The sequence below is a fragment of the Wolffia australiana genome, chromosome 4, assembly GCF_029677425.1.
Source record: "Wolffia australiana isolate 7733 chromosome 4, ASM2967742v1".
In the NCBI taxonomy this organism is placed as follows: domain Eukaryota; kingdom Viridiplantae; phylum Streptophyta; class Magnoliopsida; order Alismatales; family Araceae; genus Wolffia; species Wolffia australiana.
Genome location: NC_135838.1, coordinates 11952071 through 11971418, shown reverse-complemented (window position 1 = coordinate 11971418; position 19348 = coordinate 11952071). Strand labels below are relative to the sequence as shown.

The 19348-nt window shown below is 37.8% G+C and overlaps 1 protein-coding gene across 4 annotated transcripts; it reads left to right on the top strand.

Moving 5' to 3' along the window:
• The first annotated feature begins 5575 nt into the window (after positions 1 to 5575).
• On the top strand, positions 5576 to 12427 carry LOC144701963 (uncharacterized). Of its 4 annotated transcripts, none has more exons than XR_013581154.1 (13): positions 5576 to 5769; positions 6399 to 6613; positions 6917 to 6986; positions 7641 to 7837; positions 9299 to 9374; positions 9450 to 9533; positions 9606 to 9685; positions 10358 to 10481; positions 10723 to 10782; positions 11312 to 11362; positions 11438 to 11596; positions 11735 to 11844; positions 11905 to 12037. XR_013581154.1 is itself a non-coding variant. In XM_078573794.1 (13 exons), the coding sequence occupies exons 2-13, from the start codon at positions 6456 to 6458 to the stop codon at positions 12291 to 12293; spliced, it is 1362 nt and encodes a 453-aa protein (XP_078429920.1). In that variant the 5' UTR covers positions 5576 to 5769; positions 6399 to 6455; the 3' UTR covers positions 12294 to 12427. The 4 variants fall into 4 exon arrangements, 3 of the variants coding, with proteins under 3 accessions (XP_078429920.1, XP_078429923.1, XP_078429921.1); XM_078573794.1 differs by lacking the exon at positions 11735 to 11844 and adding an exon at positions 12124 to 12427; XM_078573797.1 differs by having other exon boundaries at positions 11735 to 11826.
• The last annotated feature ends 6921 nt before the right edge of the window (positions 12428 to 19348 follow it).

Below are 19348 nucleotides of genomic sequence, written 5' to 3'. Positions count from 1 at the left end.
GTACTGATTGAATTTGCTTTGTACCTAGTTTTTTATATATCTATCCATTTATAAATGCTTCTTTGTGTCTATTTTTTTGATATTTTAGATTCTCTGTTGGGTTCTTGTTGAGAGAGTCGCACGTTTTGTAACTTTTTCTCATGAAATTTTCAGTTTTTGGATGTTATAAAGATGGAAGACTTGTGAAATGGAAGCTCATGAAGTCATTTCCCTTGCGCAGCCATGAATATCTGTCTCTCTGTATCTCTCTCTCTCACACTCTCTTTCTCTCTCACTCTCTCTCTTCCTCTCTCTCTCCCCCTCTCTCTTTCTCTCCCTCTTTCTTTCTCTTTCTCCTGGTCTCTCTCTCTCTGTATCCTCTATCTCTCTCCCTCTTGGCCTCTTTCTGTCTTTCTCTCTCTCTTTCTCTTGACCTCTCACCCTCTCTGTCTCTCTCTATTTCTCTTGGCCTCTCTCTGTCTCTGTCTATCCCTCTCTCTCTCTGTCTCCTCTCTTTCCTTCTCTTGGCCTCTCTGTCTCCGTCTCTCCCTCTCTCTCTCTCTGTCTCCTCTCTCTCTTTCCCTTGGCCTCTCTCTGTCTTTGTCTATCTCTCTCTCTCTGTCTCCTCTCTCTCTTTCTCTTGGTCTCTCTTTGTCTCTGTCTCTCCCTCTCTCTCTCTGTCTCCTCTCTCTTTCTCTTGGCCTCTCTCTGTTGCTGTCTCTCCCTCCCTCTCTGTGTCTCCTCTCTCTCTTTCTCTTGGTCTCTCTCTGTCTCTCTCCCTCTCTCTCTCTCTGTCTCCCCCTCTCTCTTTCTCTTGGCCTCTCTCTGTCTCTGTCTCTCTCCCTCTATCTGTATCCTCTCTCTTTCTCTTGGCATCTCTCTGTCTATCTGTTGGCATCTCTTTCTCTCTCCCTCTCGCTCTCTTTCTCTTGGTATCTCTGCCTCTTTCTCTCTGTCTATCTTTTGCCCTCTCTCTTTCTCTATCTGCCTCTTTCTCTCTGCCTCTTTCTCTCTGTCTGTCTTTTGGTCCCTGTCTGTCTCTTTCTCTCTGTCTGGCTTTTGGCCTCTCTGTCGCTCTTTCTCTCTGTCTGACTTTTGGCCTCTCTGTCGCTCTTTCTCAGTGTCTGGCTTTTGGCCTCTCTGTCTCTCTTTCTCGGTGTCTGGCTTTTGGCGTCTGTGTGTCTCTCTTTCTCTATGTCTGTCTTTTGGTCTCTCTCTCTCTCTCTTCTCTCTTTCCATCTTTCTTTCTTTCTCTCTCTCCCTTTATTTTTCTCTCTATCTCCCCCTCTCTCTTTCTCTCTTTTTTCTTTGTCTCTCTCTCTCTCTCTCTCTCTCTCTCTCTCTCTCTCTCTCTCTCTCTCTCTCTCTCTCCAGGTGCAGTGTGTCACTCTCTCTCTCTTGTAAGCTTCCCCCGTCGGTATCTCTGTCTGCTTTCTCTATTCTCTCCGTGGCATCCCCCTCTCTTTTATCAATCGTATCTCTTCCTATCCTGCCCTCGGCCACATCTTAAATTAATGAGAGAGCTAACGAGATAAAAGAGATAAAAATATATATATTCGATTCCTCTTTCAATCGCCAACGAGAGGCGAATGCGTCGTTTCTTGATTCGATTCCCCTTGTTTTCTTGTACATCGTTCGGTAGATCCTGGCGGCGAATATATTCGCCCGCCTCCCTCTATCCTTCAAATAATATCAAGATTGACCGAGAAATAGGCAGAAAACAGCGCGAGAGAGAAAACAACATTAACTGGTAGATTTCTAACGTGCATGGAGAAGCACACATAACGACAGAATGGCGATATATCTCTCTACTGTTGATTCCTCTCGATGACTGAGCTGGAATGTTGGATTGTGAAGGAATGTCGCCATAATATCTTTCTCAGTGCTCCTGTCATCCATATATATTTTTAATATATCCCAGTAGACATAATATCTTTCAATCCTTGAGTTGCCAGAGAGATGGACGGTTGAGAAACCGCCACGTGGAGAATAAATTAAGAGATGTGGCAGCATGGGGTCAGAAGTAAATAGTAAAAACAGAATGGGACGTGCCGTCCATGAAGTCATCCTTTCATTTGTCCACATTTTATCCCTACCAATCTTAGTGTTTGCGTGTCCCAATGCCAGTATCGGATGCTGAACCAGATACCGGAAATGAATTTTCCGGTATCCGTTTTTTCCGATACCCGGATACTGGATGTCGGTATCAGATATCAGTTGCTACAGTGCGATATAATGCGCGGTATATCCTCTATCTCTCTCTCATATCTGTTTTCGATATCCGCATCTCTTATTTATCTCTCTCTCTATCGTTCTCGCTATGCCTCTATCTCTCTCGATCTCGTATCCGTCCTCTCCTATCGATATCTGCTCGATATCGCTCTCCCTCTCTCTCTCTCTCTCTCTCTCTCTCTCTCTCTCTCTCTCTCTCTCTCTCTCTCTCTCTCTCTCTCTCTCTCTCTCTCTCTCTCTCTCTCTCTCTCTCTCTCTCTCTCTCTCTCTCTCTCTCTCTCTCTCTCTCTCTCTGTGTGTGTGTGTGTGTTCTCGCTCTATCCCCCTCCCCCTCTCTCTCTAGCTTTTCATGCCTCGCTTTCTAAAAATATGAGAGGCACGTGAAACCACATTTCTCTCTCCTGAAATTATGGTCGGCTGACATTTCATATTTCGCAGAGGTAACGTTGGCAAGGGGGCACCATAAGAAATTATTATTTAGTCATACAACTAAGTTATTATATACAAAATACTTTTTTTTATTTGTTCCATATGGGATAAAGGGATTCTGGTTTTGTGTTAAACTCGGAATCACTTTATCCCATATGGAAAGCTAAAAAAAAAATTGTTACTATTTATTCAAATGCGTATAGTAATATTTAAATTAATATACGCATATAACGCTCTTAAAATAACTATTATAGGCATTGCTATTATTTTAATATTTTATATATATCGACCTCATTTAATATATACTAATAAAAGTTTCTAAAATCTCCCATGTGGGATAACTGGATCCAGAGTTTACGTTAACGTTGAATCCTGTTATCCCATATGGAAGAAAAAAAAATGCACACTATATAATAACGGGCATTGAATACATATCAAAATATACTAATGTGATTTAAACTAACTAATATAATGTCTGAAGGATGATTATTTTATCGGTCGGTATCGGATACCGGATATCAGTTTTCTGATATCCAGACATCGGAAAACCGATATCCGGTATCCGATACCATCTTCGTCCTCACCCCCCGATATCCGGTACCGATATCCGTCTAACCCCTGATAGACGGATATCGCCCGATATCTGATATCCGATATCCAGAACCATCCCATTTTTTTCCGGATATTGGATATCGGTTGTCCAATACTGGATATCGGACGGATATCGGGACGGCATACACTACCTACCATCCGTGTGCATTTCATCATTGTCACCATTCTATCATTGGTCATATTTAGCTATTTGGTCATCCCTGGGTATCATATTTCAGCATTTTGTTAGTGTCGCCATTCTGTCATTTGCCCCAAGCAATCATTTGTTCCTCTGTTCACATTTTGCCCTCATTTCCTCATTGTCACCATCATCTGTCCTCATTTGCTCGTTGTCAACTTTCTGTCATCAGTCTTGTTCAGCCATTTTTTCCTCCATCCACATTTGTTCTAGACCATAATCCATTTGCATTTAATCATTGTCAACTTTCTGTCATGAGTCTTGTTCAGTCATTTGATCCCCCACCCATTTTGTCTATACCATAATCCATCTGCATTTCATCATTGTCATTGTTCTGTCATCCATCATGTTCAGTCATTTGCTCTTGCATCCACATTTTTCCTAGACCATAATTCATCTGCATTTTGTCCTTGTCACCATTCTGTCATCCATCATGTTCACTCATTTGTTTCTCCATCCACATTTTTCCTAGACCATAATATATCTGCATTTTGTCCTTGTCATTACCATTATCATTGCCACTTGACCTTCATCAGTCCCATTCAGTCATTTGTTCCTTTGTCAACACTTTGTTTCAATCATCATCAGTGTCACCATCATTGTCACCATTCCGTCTTTTGACCTGCTCAGTCATTTGTTTCTCCATCCACATTTTGCTTCAATCTTCATCCATCCACACTTTATCATTGTCATAATTATGTCATCGATCCCATTCATTTATTTGTTCTTAAATCCACATTTCTCATAGACCATAATTCATCTATTTTCATCATTGTCACCCACCCACCATCAGTCCTGTTCATTCATTCACTCCTCTGTCGACATTTTGCCCTGACCCTCTGAGCATAACCCAGCTCCATTTCATCATTGCCACCCATCAGTTATCAGTCTCTTTCATTCGTCTGTTCCTCTGTTCACATTTTGCCCTCACCATCATCTGTTCACATTTCCTCCCTTGTCAGTCACAGTTCAGTCATTTGTTCCTTTGTGACTAAAAACACAATGGATGACGGAAATGATGGAAATTCCATCTCTAGTTCTCTATCTCTCTTTCACTCTTGCTCTTTCCTCTAAATCTAGAGATTTCTACCACGACCAGATGAATGACTGATGACTAATGACAGAAATGACGGAAATTATGGAAATGCCATCTCTAGTTCTCTATCTCCCTTTCCCTCTTGTTCTTTCCCCCTCTAAATCTAGAGATTTCTACCACGACCAGATGAATGACTGATGACTAATGACAGAAATGACGGAAATTATGGAAATGCCATCTCTAGTTCTCTATCTCCCTTTCCCTCTTGTTCTTTCCCCCTCTCTAAATCTAGAGATTTCTACCACGACCAGATGAATGACTGATGACTAATGACAGAAATGACGGAAATTATGGAAATGCCATCTCTAGTTCTCTATCTCCCTTTCCCTCTTGTTCTTTCCCCCTCTAAATCTAGAGATTTCTACCACGACCAGATGAATGACTGATGACTAATGACAGAAATGAAGGAAATTATGGAAATGCCATCTCTAGTTCTCTATCTCCCTTTCCCTCTTGTTCTTTCCCCCTCTAAATCTAGAGATTTCTACCACGACCAGATGAATGACTGATGACTAATGACAGAAATGACGGAAATTATGGAAATGCCATCTCTAGTTCTCTATCTCCCTTTCCCTCTTGTTCTTTCCCCCTCTCTAAATGTAGTTATATATTCATAGACGGGACGAAATGACTGATGACTAATAACAGAAATGATGGAAATGATGTGTAGAATAGTTTAAACCTGCATGACCCATCGTGCCTCCTGCACGTGCAGAGCCCGTGGCGCCCACGAGCACATCTTGAGATCATTGATATGGAGCTTTAGATCGTGTAGTTAAACAGATGGACGGCTCGGATACACCCACGTGTTGATCGGACAGAGGGAAGTCGAAGGGTTGATTAAAGTGGGGACCCCATTTATTAGATTTGTTTTCCTCAAAACAGAGATCTTAACCTTCGATCATACATCTTGGACCGCTGGATCGTCTAACATAAGAGATGCACGGTACAGATACTGCCACGTGGAAGAAGGTCAAACAGGGTGGGGCCCGCAGTCATCAACAAGCTGTTGATATTTTTATTTTGATTTTTTGAGAGGAAAGTCGCGCTTTCGTCACATCAGAAGGAAACGACGAACTCTCGTGTTCAGGAGCCGCTCGGCAGGCGAACAGAAGAGAAGAGAAGCCAAGAGAAGTATCGTTGCGCGGTAGGGGTTTGGATTGAGCTCGATCGTGGTGAATTTGGATGGGAAATCCGCGGCTCGATTGATGGTTGGCCCACGAATTGGATCCAGCGAGAAACGGTTAATATTTTGAAGTTTTTTTCCGATTTTATTTTGAATCGATGCCAGGAAAGCCCCACCCATTGCTCATCCCCGAGAAAGTCCCAGCTCCGTTTTCCATTGCTAATTTAGCGTCCTATTTAAGGATCTTTGTACCCAAGGTGGCGACGTATTCTATCATTTGATTGTGAAGTTGATGAATAAGCAGTGAGGCAGGTGGAGAATCAGTGCGGTTTTGGGTTTTCTTGGTGCGAGTTCGTTGCCAGTGTCTTTATTTCACTCGTATTTCTTGATTATTCTGTTTTAATCTGGTCGGATCGGTCTTCTTCTCTGTTCATTCTGTTCTAGACTTGTTGATATCTTTACGCGTGCTTAGATGGGTTTCTTTCCCCGGGCTGTCGATGTTGCTTTGAACTATTGTTTCTAATCAGATTTGATGGGCGCATTTCTCGATTTTTCTTACTGCGAAATTTGGTGAAGTTTCTTGAACTTTATTTAACTGGAATTGAGTTTTAGCTTTGGTCTTGAGAAAAATAGTGTAAATGTCAGATCATTTTCGTTTCTTTGGGAGTTATCAAGACTCACTTGCTATTTTTTGTCTATGCCTATATTTTATTGTTTCCGACTTTTAACTTGTTGTGTGATTGCAGGTTACCTGAAGATTAGACCTTTCACAAGCGATTATAAACATCATCACAAGAAATAAAATGACAGATCAATCATTAACGGAGATCGAAGGCGCCCAACCTCTGAAGAGGTGTTCCATTCTTTCATATGGAGTTGGCCATATGCTGAATGATATTACATCAGCTTGTTGGTTCACATATTTGTTGCTTTTCCTGACGGATATCGGACTTAGCCCAAGGTAAACATGGAACTTATTTTCTTGAATATCATATTCCTCTGTGCTGTTCTTCGTCGTTGATGCACTGCCATTACTGTTTATCTTAATCTTGAGTTAGGAAAGCTAATCGCTTAATCAGGTTTTGACTTTTTCGTAATTCTGCCATCGCGAAATTGTTGTCACGACTCTAGAACATCAGCTAACTTTTTCGCCTCGACTTTAAAAAAGTGAACGCCCGCAGTGTTTCGTTTTTACATGTTTACTATATTATTTTTGACTAAGCTTCTTCCTCTCTGATTCCTAATTTTGGCGAGGATATTTCAGGAACGCATCCATTGTCATGCTCTCTGGCCAAGTTGCTGATGGATTCATGACAGTGTTTGCAGGCGAATTGGTACAATCAAGATTTTGTCTTGAAAATAGTTAAAGCTGCTTCATTCTTAATCTTGGCATTTACGGGCATGTTAACCCAAGTTGGATTATTCCTCAGAACATTATTGTCATGGCGTTAACTAAATATTTTTAGTTTTTGTCTTCCCTTTAAATTAAACTTTTTAAGTTTTTGTCTTCCCCTTAGTTGACATGGAATAGATTTGGGAGATGAAGATATTCCTTTTCGTTCTCAAAAGTAGGCCTGCAATGAGACGTAATAAAAGATGGAGAGATGACAAACACTGAGAAATCTATTTGATACTGCCTGTTGATGATAATTACATAAAGAATTGATCAATATAAGATTATATTAATGGGTGCATTCCCTCATGAAACTTGCTCATCTGGGGTATCCATCTCCGTTTGATAACTTTTTAGAAACCATTTGGACATAATTTGTGTTTGTTTACCTTTTTATAAGTTAGCAAGAACAGCATGAGAAATATTAATCTCTAAATCATTATTTGTTGACGTATGAATAAAAATGGGGTAAATTACGTGCCATAAGGCAGCAGGGTATCGGCAGGATTTTTCTATGGGTGTAGCTTCTGCGTGCCGATGTGCCTTTTCTTTCTATGATTAATTATAAAACTGATGTCTTTTATTATTGAAACAGATTGATAGGTTTGGACGCTTCAAATTCTGGCATCTTGGTGGATCAGTTCTGGTCGCCTTTTCTTTTTCTTCAGTATTCGGAGACTGCCTTCTGTGCCATGTATTGGGCATTGATTCGGATACCATGAAGACGATTGGCTACAGCATATTCGCTGCTGTTTTTAATGTGGGTTGGGCTGCGACCCAAGTTTCACATATGTGAGTACTGTTTATTAGTTTAATTTTTTTGATACCTTTATTTAAAGTTTTCATTTAAGTTTCATTTTAGTTTTTTCTTTCAGATTTTAATTATTTCTCTTTAACACATACTTTTTAGTTTTATTTTATTCTTAATTTCAAGTTATCAATTATTATATTTAAATTTTAAGCTTTCTATGTATTATATTATATTTAAGTTATAAATTGTCGTATTAATTTTGTTTCAAATTATTCTATCCTATTTAAGTTGAATTTTTAACTAAGAACTTTAATTTTGTGTCAACTTTAAGTTAAATTATTCTGTTTTAATTTTGTTTTAAATCTTGATCTTCAATTTCTTAGTTCTTTGAATAGTTTATAATTTTAACAAATAATTTTTCATTTTTTATAAATTTCATTTTTTATTTCTCATTTTAACATTTTATATATTTTAATACTCAATTTCCAATCTTTGAATTTATTTTTATTTAATATTTTAACATTCTATATATTTTAATATTCAATTTCCAATTTTTGAATATTTTGTAACTACTATTTAATTTTTAATACTTAAATTTAATTTAATACTTAATTTTAATATTTAGTATTTCTTACCTAAAATTTAATATTGATTACGTAATATATCTATTATTTAATAGATAATTTTTTTTTACTTTCTTATGTAAAATTTAAAATTTATTACGTAATATTCAATATTTTATTACTTAATATTGTATATATCTATTAATTAATATATACTTTTTTATTTTATTACCTAAAATTTAATATTTATTACGCAATATTCAATATTTATTACTTAATATTTAGTATATTTATTTGATAATCTTTAATATTTATTTTAATTATTTGTCTTCTGAATGTATAGCTTTATTTTTTAAAAGCATAATTTTCATTTTCAATTTTTTTCTTTTTTTTTAGTTTTCCATTTTGAATTTATAAAAAGTGTTTTTATATTTATTCTTATTTCGTATCTTTTTTCATTGTACTTTTTATTTTTAGTTTATAATAAGTGTTTTTATTTTTCAATTTTCAATGTTTCATTAGAATTTTTAATTTAATTTTGAATTGTAGAATTTTTGTTGAATACATTACTTCAGAACCTCAATAATCATTGTATAGACTGGGTCTGCGCCAATGAATCATTATTTTTATCTCTATCCGCGGTTTCTCTATAAATGAATTGATCTATATTTTTTTATTTTCAGATTAATTTTATAAGTTAAAATTTTAAATTTAATATGAATTTTAAAAGTTGATATGAAAATTTTTAATTAGTTTTAATTTTAGGATTTTTTGAGTAAATTTTAATTATTTATTTTAATCTTTAACTTGGGTCTAGTTTTAAATTGTATTTTTCAATTAACTTATTTCTTTAATTTTGAACTTAATTGAATTTTTATTTTCACTCTATTTTAAGTCTCACTTTTCAAGAATTCTAATCTTTTAATTTTTTATTCATAGGGCAATGGTGAATTGCATAACTCTGAACGATACAAGCAGAGTTGCACTTGCTAGCTCCCGGAATGCTTTCACAATGGTCTGCAACGTACAATGCATGTTCTTCTAGATATTTATCATTTTTCATTACATGATCTTCTTCTGTGTTTTCAAGGTAGCAAACCTTAGTCTCTACGCCATTGCATTGGCTGTTTTCAGTATCGTTGATTCTAAGACATCGTCCAGCATTCAAAATCAGGTATATATGCCTTTCAACATCATGATCATTTTAATTTACCCAAGACTAACCTAAACTATATATGTTTATCAGTATCGCTGGATTGCTTATGTATCGATTGTAATCGGGTCATGCTTTGTGGGAGTTTTCCTCCTTGGAACCCCAGAACCGCAGTAAGGATTTACATTTTCGATTTATTATTCTTTATTTAGTATCTCTGTTTTTGATAAGTTGGTTCCTTGGCTCAACCCGTCATTGGGGCCCTCTTCCTCTTGGTTCCCACTTTTTTACCATCCACCAATCCCGTCTCCTGTAATTCCCCGTTGGATCTTTTCCATTTAGGATTATACTTTCAACGTCGGATCTTCAGTTGGCATTTTCTCTTATCAGATACCTACCTCGTCTCCAATTGATTATCCCACGTCGCCCCTGATTACTTTCATTTCGCGATGATCTTTGGTATGATTTTATAACCCCCAAAGGTATCTTCTGAGCTTTTGCCCAGTAGGGCGATTTTGGTCATTTGGCTGCTTCGTAGTTTTGTCATTTCTGTTCAAAGACTTGTAACCCTGGAGGGCAGTCAAGATTGAAAGTTAGTTGTCTCTTGGCGCACCCTTGCTTCTACCTCAGTCTCCCCTCCCGGTGATCACCTGTCTCCAACAATCATCGTATCAGATATTCATTATACACTCCCTCTGTTTCACTACCTCTTGGACTTTAGGTTTGTTATTTTATCAGACTATAAGAAATACAAAAGAAATTGACGCAATTCAGATGTATTAACCAAAGTGGTAAAGTCAAATGACTAATTCGAAATGCAATTCTCTTTTCTTTTGTGATTGCAGGTTGAAACAACAACATGGCAAGGAATACGAGAGAGTTTCGTGGACATATTGGTTTAGGAAAGTGTTGTACTATCAGGTGGCTTTAATTTACATGCTCACCAGATTGGTGACGAACGTCTCACAGGTATGTTGTAATTCTCATTCTTATTTGATATCCAGCTGTGAATGTGTATATTTTTGTCATATCAAAAATGGACATCAGAACAATAGTAATAGTATCCTCCTTAAGTTGGCAAGTGATAAAAAATAGAACATGTTTCCATTGATGTTAAACATGAATTTCCAATCTGAAATGGGTGTTATCCGGCACTTTTACCTAATAAATAATGCCCAAAATTTGGCTGAATAACTCTTACTCTATCCAGGCTTTGCTGGCGTTCTATGTTGTCAATGATTTGGAAATGGGTCAATCGTCAAAAGCATTAGTAAGACTCTCCAAAACTCTCTCTCTCTCTCTCTCTGGCTTTTTATCTCTCTGGCACTCTCTCTGGCTCTCTCAGTCTATCTCGCTCACTCTCTCTCTCACACATTCTGTCCCTCTCTGGCTCTCTCTCGCTCGCTCGCTCTGTCTCACACATTCTGGCCCTTTCTGGCTCTCTCTCTTGCTCACTCTCTCCATTCTCTTTCGCTCTCACTCTCTGACCCTCTGATTATCTCTCTCCCTCACTCTCTCCACTCTCTTTCTCTCTAGACCTCTCTCTAACTCACTCTATCCTCTCTCACACTCTCTGGCCCTCTCTGCTTCACACTCTACTCTCTCTCACTCTCAGATCTTCTCTGGCTCTCCCGCACACTCTCTCTCATTCTCTGGCCTCTTTCTGGCTCTCCCGAACTCTCTCACTTGACGGGACCTTTCTCTCTGTCCATCTTTTCTCTCTCCTCTCCCTCTCTCTTGTTCTTTTTCTCCTCTTCTTATATGCACTTCTTTACTGGGTACCTGTTTTGTTTATGTAGATCCCTGCCATAATCTATGTATGCAGCTTTGTCGTCTCCATCATCCTGCAGGTACACTGGTTTAATTTTGGATGTTTTGACATACATATTCATAAGTTTCCCTGACCCTTTGGTTCTCACCTGCAGGAGACCGCATGGAATGGGCGGCGCCTTAAGTTTTTGTACACACTTGGAGCCCTACTTTGGATACTCTCTGGCGTTGGAATCTTTCTACTCCCCAGCAAACTACACAACTTTATGCTCCTCCTCTCCATAGCCATTGGCGTTGCCAATGCCCTTATGACTGTACGTCTCATCATCATCATCCAAAACTCATCATCATGCTCAGCTTGAATGATGATAATTATTTTTTCATAGTCATCGGGCCACATGTAATGATGATTACACTTCTGTTGTTTTCTCTCATCATCTGAGTGAGGTTAGGTTGAGTCGATGACACGAAAAAATCATCATCGTCATTCGGCTGATCACCAGAGAGGATGATGGTTTCATCATCATCATCATCGTCAATGCTGGTGAATTTAATCACATATGTATGTTATTCTGTCTCAATTTCCTTTGTTCATACATTACAAGACTTTTGGGGTTCTTAGGTGACAGGAATAAGCATGGTGAGTGTGCTAGTGGGAAACAGCCTAAAGGGTTGCGCCTTTGTCTACGGATCACTGAGTTTTCTGGACAAAGTTTCTTGTGGACTTGCCTTGTTCTGCCTCGAATCATACCAAAGTTTGTTCTTAGACTAGAACACTTGTTTCCAGGCCTGGCCCTTTCTTTAGTTCCCCTCTAATTTAATTGGTTTTTTTAATTATCAGAATCGCCAAGTGCTGAAGGTTGTCACGATGTGAGAGACTGTTATTCGGTGACAAGGTATGGAACGGGGCTTATCCCAGCTGTGTTTTCTCTTATCGGTGTAATCGTTGCCTACACCATGGACCTTCAAGACAACAAACCCATGCCGCTGGCCGAACCTCTCCTTGTGTAATTAATCAAATCATAGAGAGCCGGTCTTCATTGTGGGCCATCATCCTCTAGCTCAAGCCATTTTGAGCAGCTTTGGTCCAATAACATTCAATGGTCTCTCTTGTTGTGCTTGTAAAATCAGAGGCTTTATCTAAAGGTGCATTTGCCCCCCCCCCCATTTACCAACATACATTGAGCCCAGCTAACCCAAATAGGCTGGTTTAAGTGACCTAATCGGCCAAGTAGATCTATCAAATTGACCAGTCAATAATGAGACAAGTCGTTTGATCAAAATCGTGATTGTACCACAACAAACAAGCGATCGATTTGGCCCAGTTTATCTGACTGGCCCAAAAGTCCTGGTTTTAAATTTTTTCATTTAGCACACTTTCACACTAAATGTATATTCGTGAATTTTTTTTCAAAATGTCACGGATATTGTTTTATTATTTATTTGGAAGACTGATCAGAGGGTCATGCTAGTATATTGAACCTCTGATCAGTATTTATGTAAGCATTCAATGTACAATAGAGTTGGTTGGCATGGAGCAAGTATAAATATCCCAATTTAAACATGGACCCCACTCATCTATGCCTACTGCAGAAAGGAAATGTATACAATAGTCTTGCTTTGAAATCCTAAAATGGATGCAATCAAAGTAGATTTAAATTATGTAAGCATTTAATGTTCAGTAGAGTTTGTTGTCATGGAGCAAGTATAAATATCCCAATTTACACATGGACCCCACTCATCCAGGCCTATTGCAGAAAGGAAATGTATACAATAGTCTTACTTTGAAATCCTAAAATGGATGCCATCAAAGTAGATTTTATTTATGTAAGCATTCAATGTTCAATAGAGTTTGTTGGCATGGAGCAAGTATAAATATCCCAATTTGCACATCGACTCCACTCACCTATGCCTACTTTATGAAGGAAATGTATATAACAATATTAGTTTGAAATCCTAAAATGTTGAAGTGCTCAAGGTAATGATAGCTACATGCTTCCCAAGGTAGGTCCTACCAAGTAATGAAGAGAGAGTGAGTTTGAGCTTATATTGTGTAGTTGATGAGGGTATCCGCCATATGATTATCTTCATGTAGCTGGATGCAGATGCTGGTGAGCCTCTCCTTGCAATGCATGATGTCCATGCATGTACTCTATATATGCTAACATGAACAAGAACTTGCACTAAACATGTAACTAACATCTGTAGGTTAGATTTTCTGACAATACCATGAAGGTTTCGCTCATCATAGAAGAGCAGGTCGTCACATTTCACTATAGATTCAGATGTTGAGTTAGTCTGAACTCCATAAAAGTGAGAGAAACCATAGAGGATTCTCCACATGTGATCTTGTATGATGTTGCCTCTATCGACTAGTCCCAGATTTTGTTGGCCACACCTTCATTGAGCTTAAGAGAGCCTTGTAGTATTGGATGCTAGTGGATGATCTAAAATTGAGAGGTGATACAGATCAAGCAAGTTAAGACCTCCATTGTTCAGAACATCTCATAGGTAGAGTGTGATTTACAATGCACAACCAATAGTTGGCCCTACACTATGGGTTTGTCATAACCTTTGGTTGACGCATCACATGTTGTTTTGTGTGCACATGGGAGGACCGACAAAATAAGAAGAGCATTGGCCTTTCTAGATCTCCCATGGTGGGTTGACTATACTAATCGTAGAGCATCTTGATGAGGCAAAGAATCTATCAAATCACTATGAATATTATTTACTTTCACAAAAATAGTCATGATACATATCTATGTCAAATATTTGACGAGGCCATAATATTATTTGAGCCTTAACTAATAAATTGAGAGAGAGTCTATTGACAGACACTCGAAACTTTATAATGTTGGCGTCACCAGCCAGTGGTAGTGACGAGGACTCTTTCCAGCGAGGATAGTGGGACCTAAGATACCTCAACAATATTCAGGCTGGCACACACTCCTTATGCACTGTGACTAGAAGAGACCTCTTGAAGTCTTCATTATTAGACAAACATAAAGAGATTGAAATAAGTAGATAAATGGATACATGAAATGAAGGAAGAGATAGGGGAGGATAGAAATGGAGATGGGATTTTTTGGAAGATAGGCGTGTTGAAATTAGGGAACGACAATCATCATCCGTCACGTCACACGTCACCGTGACGGAAACGTGACAGATGACATGACGGTAACAGTGATGGAATTCAGAGGTAGTGACAGTGACGTGTGACGAGGTTTACGTGACGGTGATGTGATGGTGATAAGGTGCCCTGGACGCGTGACGTGATGGAACGGCCGTCACATATGATGGCCGTTATGTTAAATTTCTAAATACATTTAAAATAGAAAGATAGAAAAGATATAGAGAGAGAGCCACAAACGGAGAGAGAGAGAGAGTGAATGAGTCACAAACAAAGAGCGACAGAGAGAGTTTGTGGAGAGTGAGATAGAACAAAATATCGAGAGAGAAAGAGATAGACAGAGATAGGAAGGATAGATAGAAAGATCTTCAACAAGAGGAACGAGAGAGCGAGTGAAGAGCGCCAGAGAGAAAGAGGAACAATAGAGAGAGGAACGAGAGACAGAGAGAATAGCACGAGAGAGAAAAAGGGAGAGAGAGGAATGAGAGAGAGACTAGTGTGCCAGAGAGAAAGAGGGAGAGAGAGGGACGAGAGAGCTACAGAAGAGCGCCAGAGAGAGAGAGAGAAGCGAGAAAGAGCGAGAGAGGAATGAGAGAGAGAAGAGCGAGGAAAGAGAGAGAGAGAGAGAGAGAAGAACAAGGAATGAGAGAGAAAGAGGGAGAGAGAGATAAGAGTGAGGAACGAGAGAGAAAGATGCAGAGAACGAGAAGAGCGAGGAACAAGAGAGAAAGATGCAGAGAACGAGAAGAGCGAGGAACAAGAGAGAAAGATGCAGAGAGAGAGATGAGCAACGAGAGATAGAGGGGGGGGGGGGGGTTTTCCCGTCACCGGTGATGGTGACGCCGTCTCAGTAACATGGACGTGACGGGATGCCCAATATATGGACGCGTGACGGAACATGGCAGTTTTTTTTTGTATTTGCTGGAACGTGTGACATGACGGTGACGTGACGAAATTTTCGTCACGTCACCATCCATCATGTTCAGTCATTCGTTCCATCATGTCCGGGGCGTCACGTCCCGGACGTGCCGTTCCCTAGTTGAAATTAAGGTAGAGAGAATGAGGCCGATAGAGAAGTTAGACATTTGAAGTGAAATGAATACATGAAGCAGAGATAGAGAGAGGAAGCGAGATGGATGCCAAGAAGGAAAAATAGAAGAAGTGAAAGAAAGTGATGGGGAAAGTGGTGCAGATGGGTATAATGGTGGATTTTTTGATAACTTTAACAAATTCAATAAATCTAAGACTTTTTAACTTAAATTATTTTTCATAATAAGAGCTGATAGATTGGTATAATGTTGGTTATTGGAAATTGATTGATTGTGTGATACAAGCTGCTTATAAAGTATGCAATCTCTATATATTTAATTAATTTTTACACATAAATTTCAAATTTTAATACGTTTTATTGGAATTTTAGGGCAGGTAACTAATTAAATTTGGTTCAAATATTCTTGGCCAGAGCTATAATGATAATTATTTTTAAGTGGTTGCCCTGATTGAGGCAGACTATAAAGGCAACAGTTTGTTAGCGGGTGTTAGAGCTGGGCGGTAACATGTAAGGGACTAAAATTATTGAACTTTTTATAAAGTCAAAATTTTTGCTTTGGTTGGTGTGTGATAAACACAAAACAAGCGTAAAATTATGTCATTTTTTGTTGGAGTTTAATCAATAAAATTTATAAACCAATACTCATCAATGTACTAGATAGTGAATGACTACTGGTCGTCTCCACAGGGAAAATTGCTTAGGAAAATAGCTCTCTTGATATGGTAATTTTAAGAGGACAAGAAGAGATACACATAGGATAAAAGGAAGTGATAAGATGAGATGGTAATAACTATTTAATAAGAATAAGACAAATATTACCACGAGTAGTAGATATATGAATGTGAATGAAGCGAGTAAAAATGAGAGAGTGGGATGGAGAAAGACGAGAAGAGGTGATGATAAGAAAATATGATGAACAAGAGGAAATATTTAGAGAAAATACTTAAATTTGGGTTTATGATTTAACTTGAGGTTTGAAGAAGTGATGTGATGGAGATGATGGGATGAGACATAGTGATGAAGGTAGTGTATGTAGGGGTTGTGTAAGGAATGAGCTGGAGGAAGATAGTGGTTTACGCTTTATTAGGTGAATAGAGAGGGGAAACACCAGACGAGATCATGACAGCATAACTGATATGTCATGTTAGTGGTGGAGGATGATGGATGGTAATGGATGATGGTGGATAGTGATGATAAAATTGGTATGATCAACCTAAGCAATGTGTTAAAGATGGATCAATGTACGGCAATAGATTAACCTTATATCCCTATGTTCCATTGGGATGAGGGCATTTTCCTGATTCAGATCATCCTCCCCACTTCTCTACTGACCTTGTAAACCAAGCGCTCAGGATACAAAAAACACCCTTGATGGAACTTCAAAACCTCAATCTCTTTCAATCTGCCTCTCTAGGAGGAAATGATTTTAAATATGTTTTTACAAAGATTGGGGGCTCAATTTATAGATACAATATATAGATGGATAGAGGACAGAAAGACAAAGCTACCTTGGTATTTTCAGCTCAATCAACCTTCTGGGTCATCAGATATCAAGTCTTGGATGTGGACAATTATTAGTCGTTTATTTTTTCCAAAACGAGAATCGTTAATCCTTGACATTAATCATCGATTGGTCGCTCTTCAATGAATAGGATGACGACACGTGGCACAGGAGAAATAAAACAAAAATTTGTGTTAATAATAATTCATATAAAAATTAAATATAAATATATTCTAACTTTAAAAAATCAGATCTTTATGAATATGATGTCTGACTCAAAAATCATTTTTCAACTCAAAAAATGTATATTCTTTTAGAATATGACATCAAAATCCCTAAAATAGTTAAATTTTACACAAAATTCAAAACATTGATCTAAGAATGTATTTAATCATTTTAGGCTTGATATCATGCATACATAGATCATTTAATGTCGACTAAGATGTAAATATTTCCATATTAACCTATTGGTAATGTGGGTTATCATTGTGTTAAAAAGCCTATCACCTAACAGTAAAATTATTTTCTAAATGAAAATGTGTGAAAAAAAAACAAAAAAATATTGGAGATCACACAAATTTCATTATCACTTTCCCCTAGGGGAAAGTGCTGTCTTTGTCCAATCATATTGATGAAACTTAATCTCTCTCCCATACTAGTACATACCAAGAATGTGTATAAATCTGATGATCTTGACAACAAACAAAGTGTTTGTAGTAGAAATCCAAGATGGGATACAAATACAGAAAGAGATTAAATAGAAGTGCACTATCTCACAGAGCTCTTGGATTTAATGACATGGATTTTGAGGGCTATGATGTTTTGATCTTTAGCCTGGATCTTCATACCTTATTGCCCAGATTTGGAAATAAACTTTACAAAGTTTACTTCTGAGTTACTTCCACAATTCATGCCTTTATTTGACCCATATCTTAAAAGGCTTAAATGGCCCCTAAGTGATCTTTTTTTATTGGGCCTATTTTTCAGGTCCAGACCATGGCTTTGGTTTCCTCTTCTGGTCCAGTTATGTCACGGGCTTCACTTTTTCTTACATTTTTTTAGACAGAGCTTACCATTCAATTTATCAAAGTCATGCATCTTGATTAATTACTCTAACAGAATGTGAGAAAAAATCATTTGACTCTAAGGAGTTTAACTAAATACATGTTATTACCTATCATTCATAACTAACATTTTTCCCATTAGAGTGCTTCATTCATGATAATTACAGATATTAAGACTCATCCAGAACCAAAATATGTGTCAATTTAAATAATGAGATTAACTGAAGCTGGTTAAGAGGTTCAAAGTTTATATATTCCCTTTAAATGAGGTGTTTCTTAGGTCACATAGTAGATTAAACTTCCTCCTTGTCATGTCATAACTCTATAGATATTCAATTTTGATCGCCTTAACTTAAAAATCTTACTCCCAAGATTTAAGAGTTTCTTCTTCGACTAGGACTTCAGTGATGTTATTCATATCCAAGAATCATCCCAAAACTCTTCCAATTGTTTAGTTTGTTAATAGATGCTCGAGTTTGAGAGTTTAGTATCTCTTGGATTCAAGGCCATGATTAAGGTGGAACTTAAGAAATTCTTGCAGTGTAAGACTGAGAAACTCAAAATTAGGGTAAAATTAATTTGTTGTGAAATTAAGTTTATTGAATAATATTTATAAACCTATACTCGTAAATAATTTAGTTAGCTAAAATTTCAGCTCAATCCAAGTTCTAGATCATCGCATATCAAGCCTAGAAGTTGGACAATTCTTAGTTGTTGATTTAATCCAAAGATTTCTCTCTCCTCATCCTTGTCAGTGTCGTCACATCGTTCGGTTAGGGTTTTGGCTCATCCTAGCATTTAACGTGATGATTGGTTGAAATTCTTGCTCGTCATCTGCAATTAATGACTCTTGTCAAGCCATGTGTCACCTAGGGAAAAGGGACAAAATACAAACAAAATGATAAAAAGAGTTCAATATATAAAAATGTGTGTGAGGTGGTGGTGTGTCAGCGTGTGCTAAGTCATCACGCTTCCTTTAGCCTCCTCTTAGAAAATGACACATGCGAGCTATGTGTACATGTGTGTGCCACGTGTACACATGTGAGCTAAGTGTATATGTGACGCCATGTGGCATGACACAATAGCGGCCGTCATTTTTTACTGGTCAAAAGAAAAGAAAAACCAATGTATTATTCCTCGCTTCTTGGTTGTGGTGTGGCATTTATTGTGAAAAGAGAGTTCATTTTTTATTTGCCCACGTCAGCCTACGCTAGTAAAAAGAAAAAAAGCAGATTCAATATAATAAAATGCCATATCAGTTTAGTTAAATGATGAGCTAATGATAATCATTATCCAAAATTGTGATTGGTCACCGTT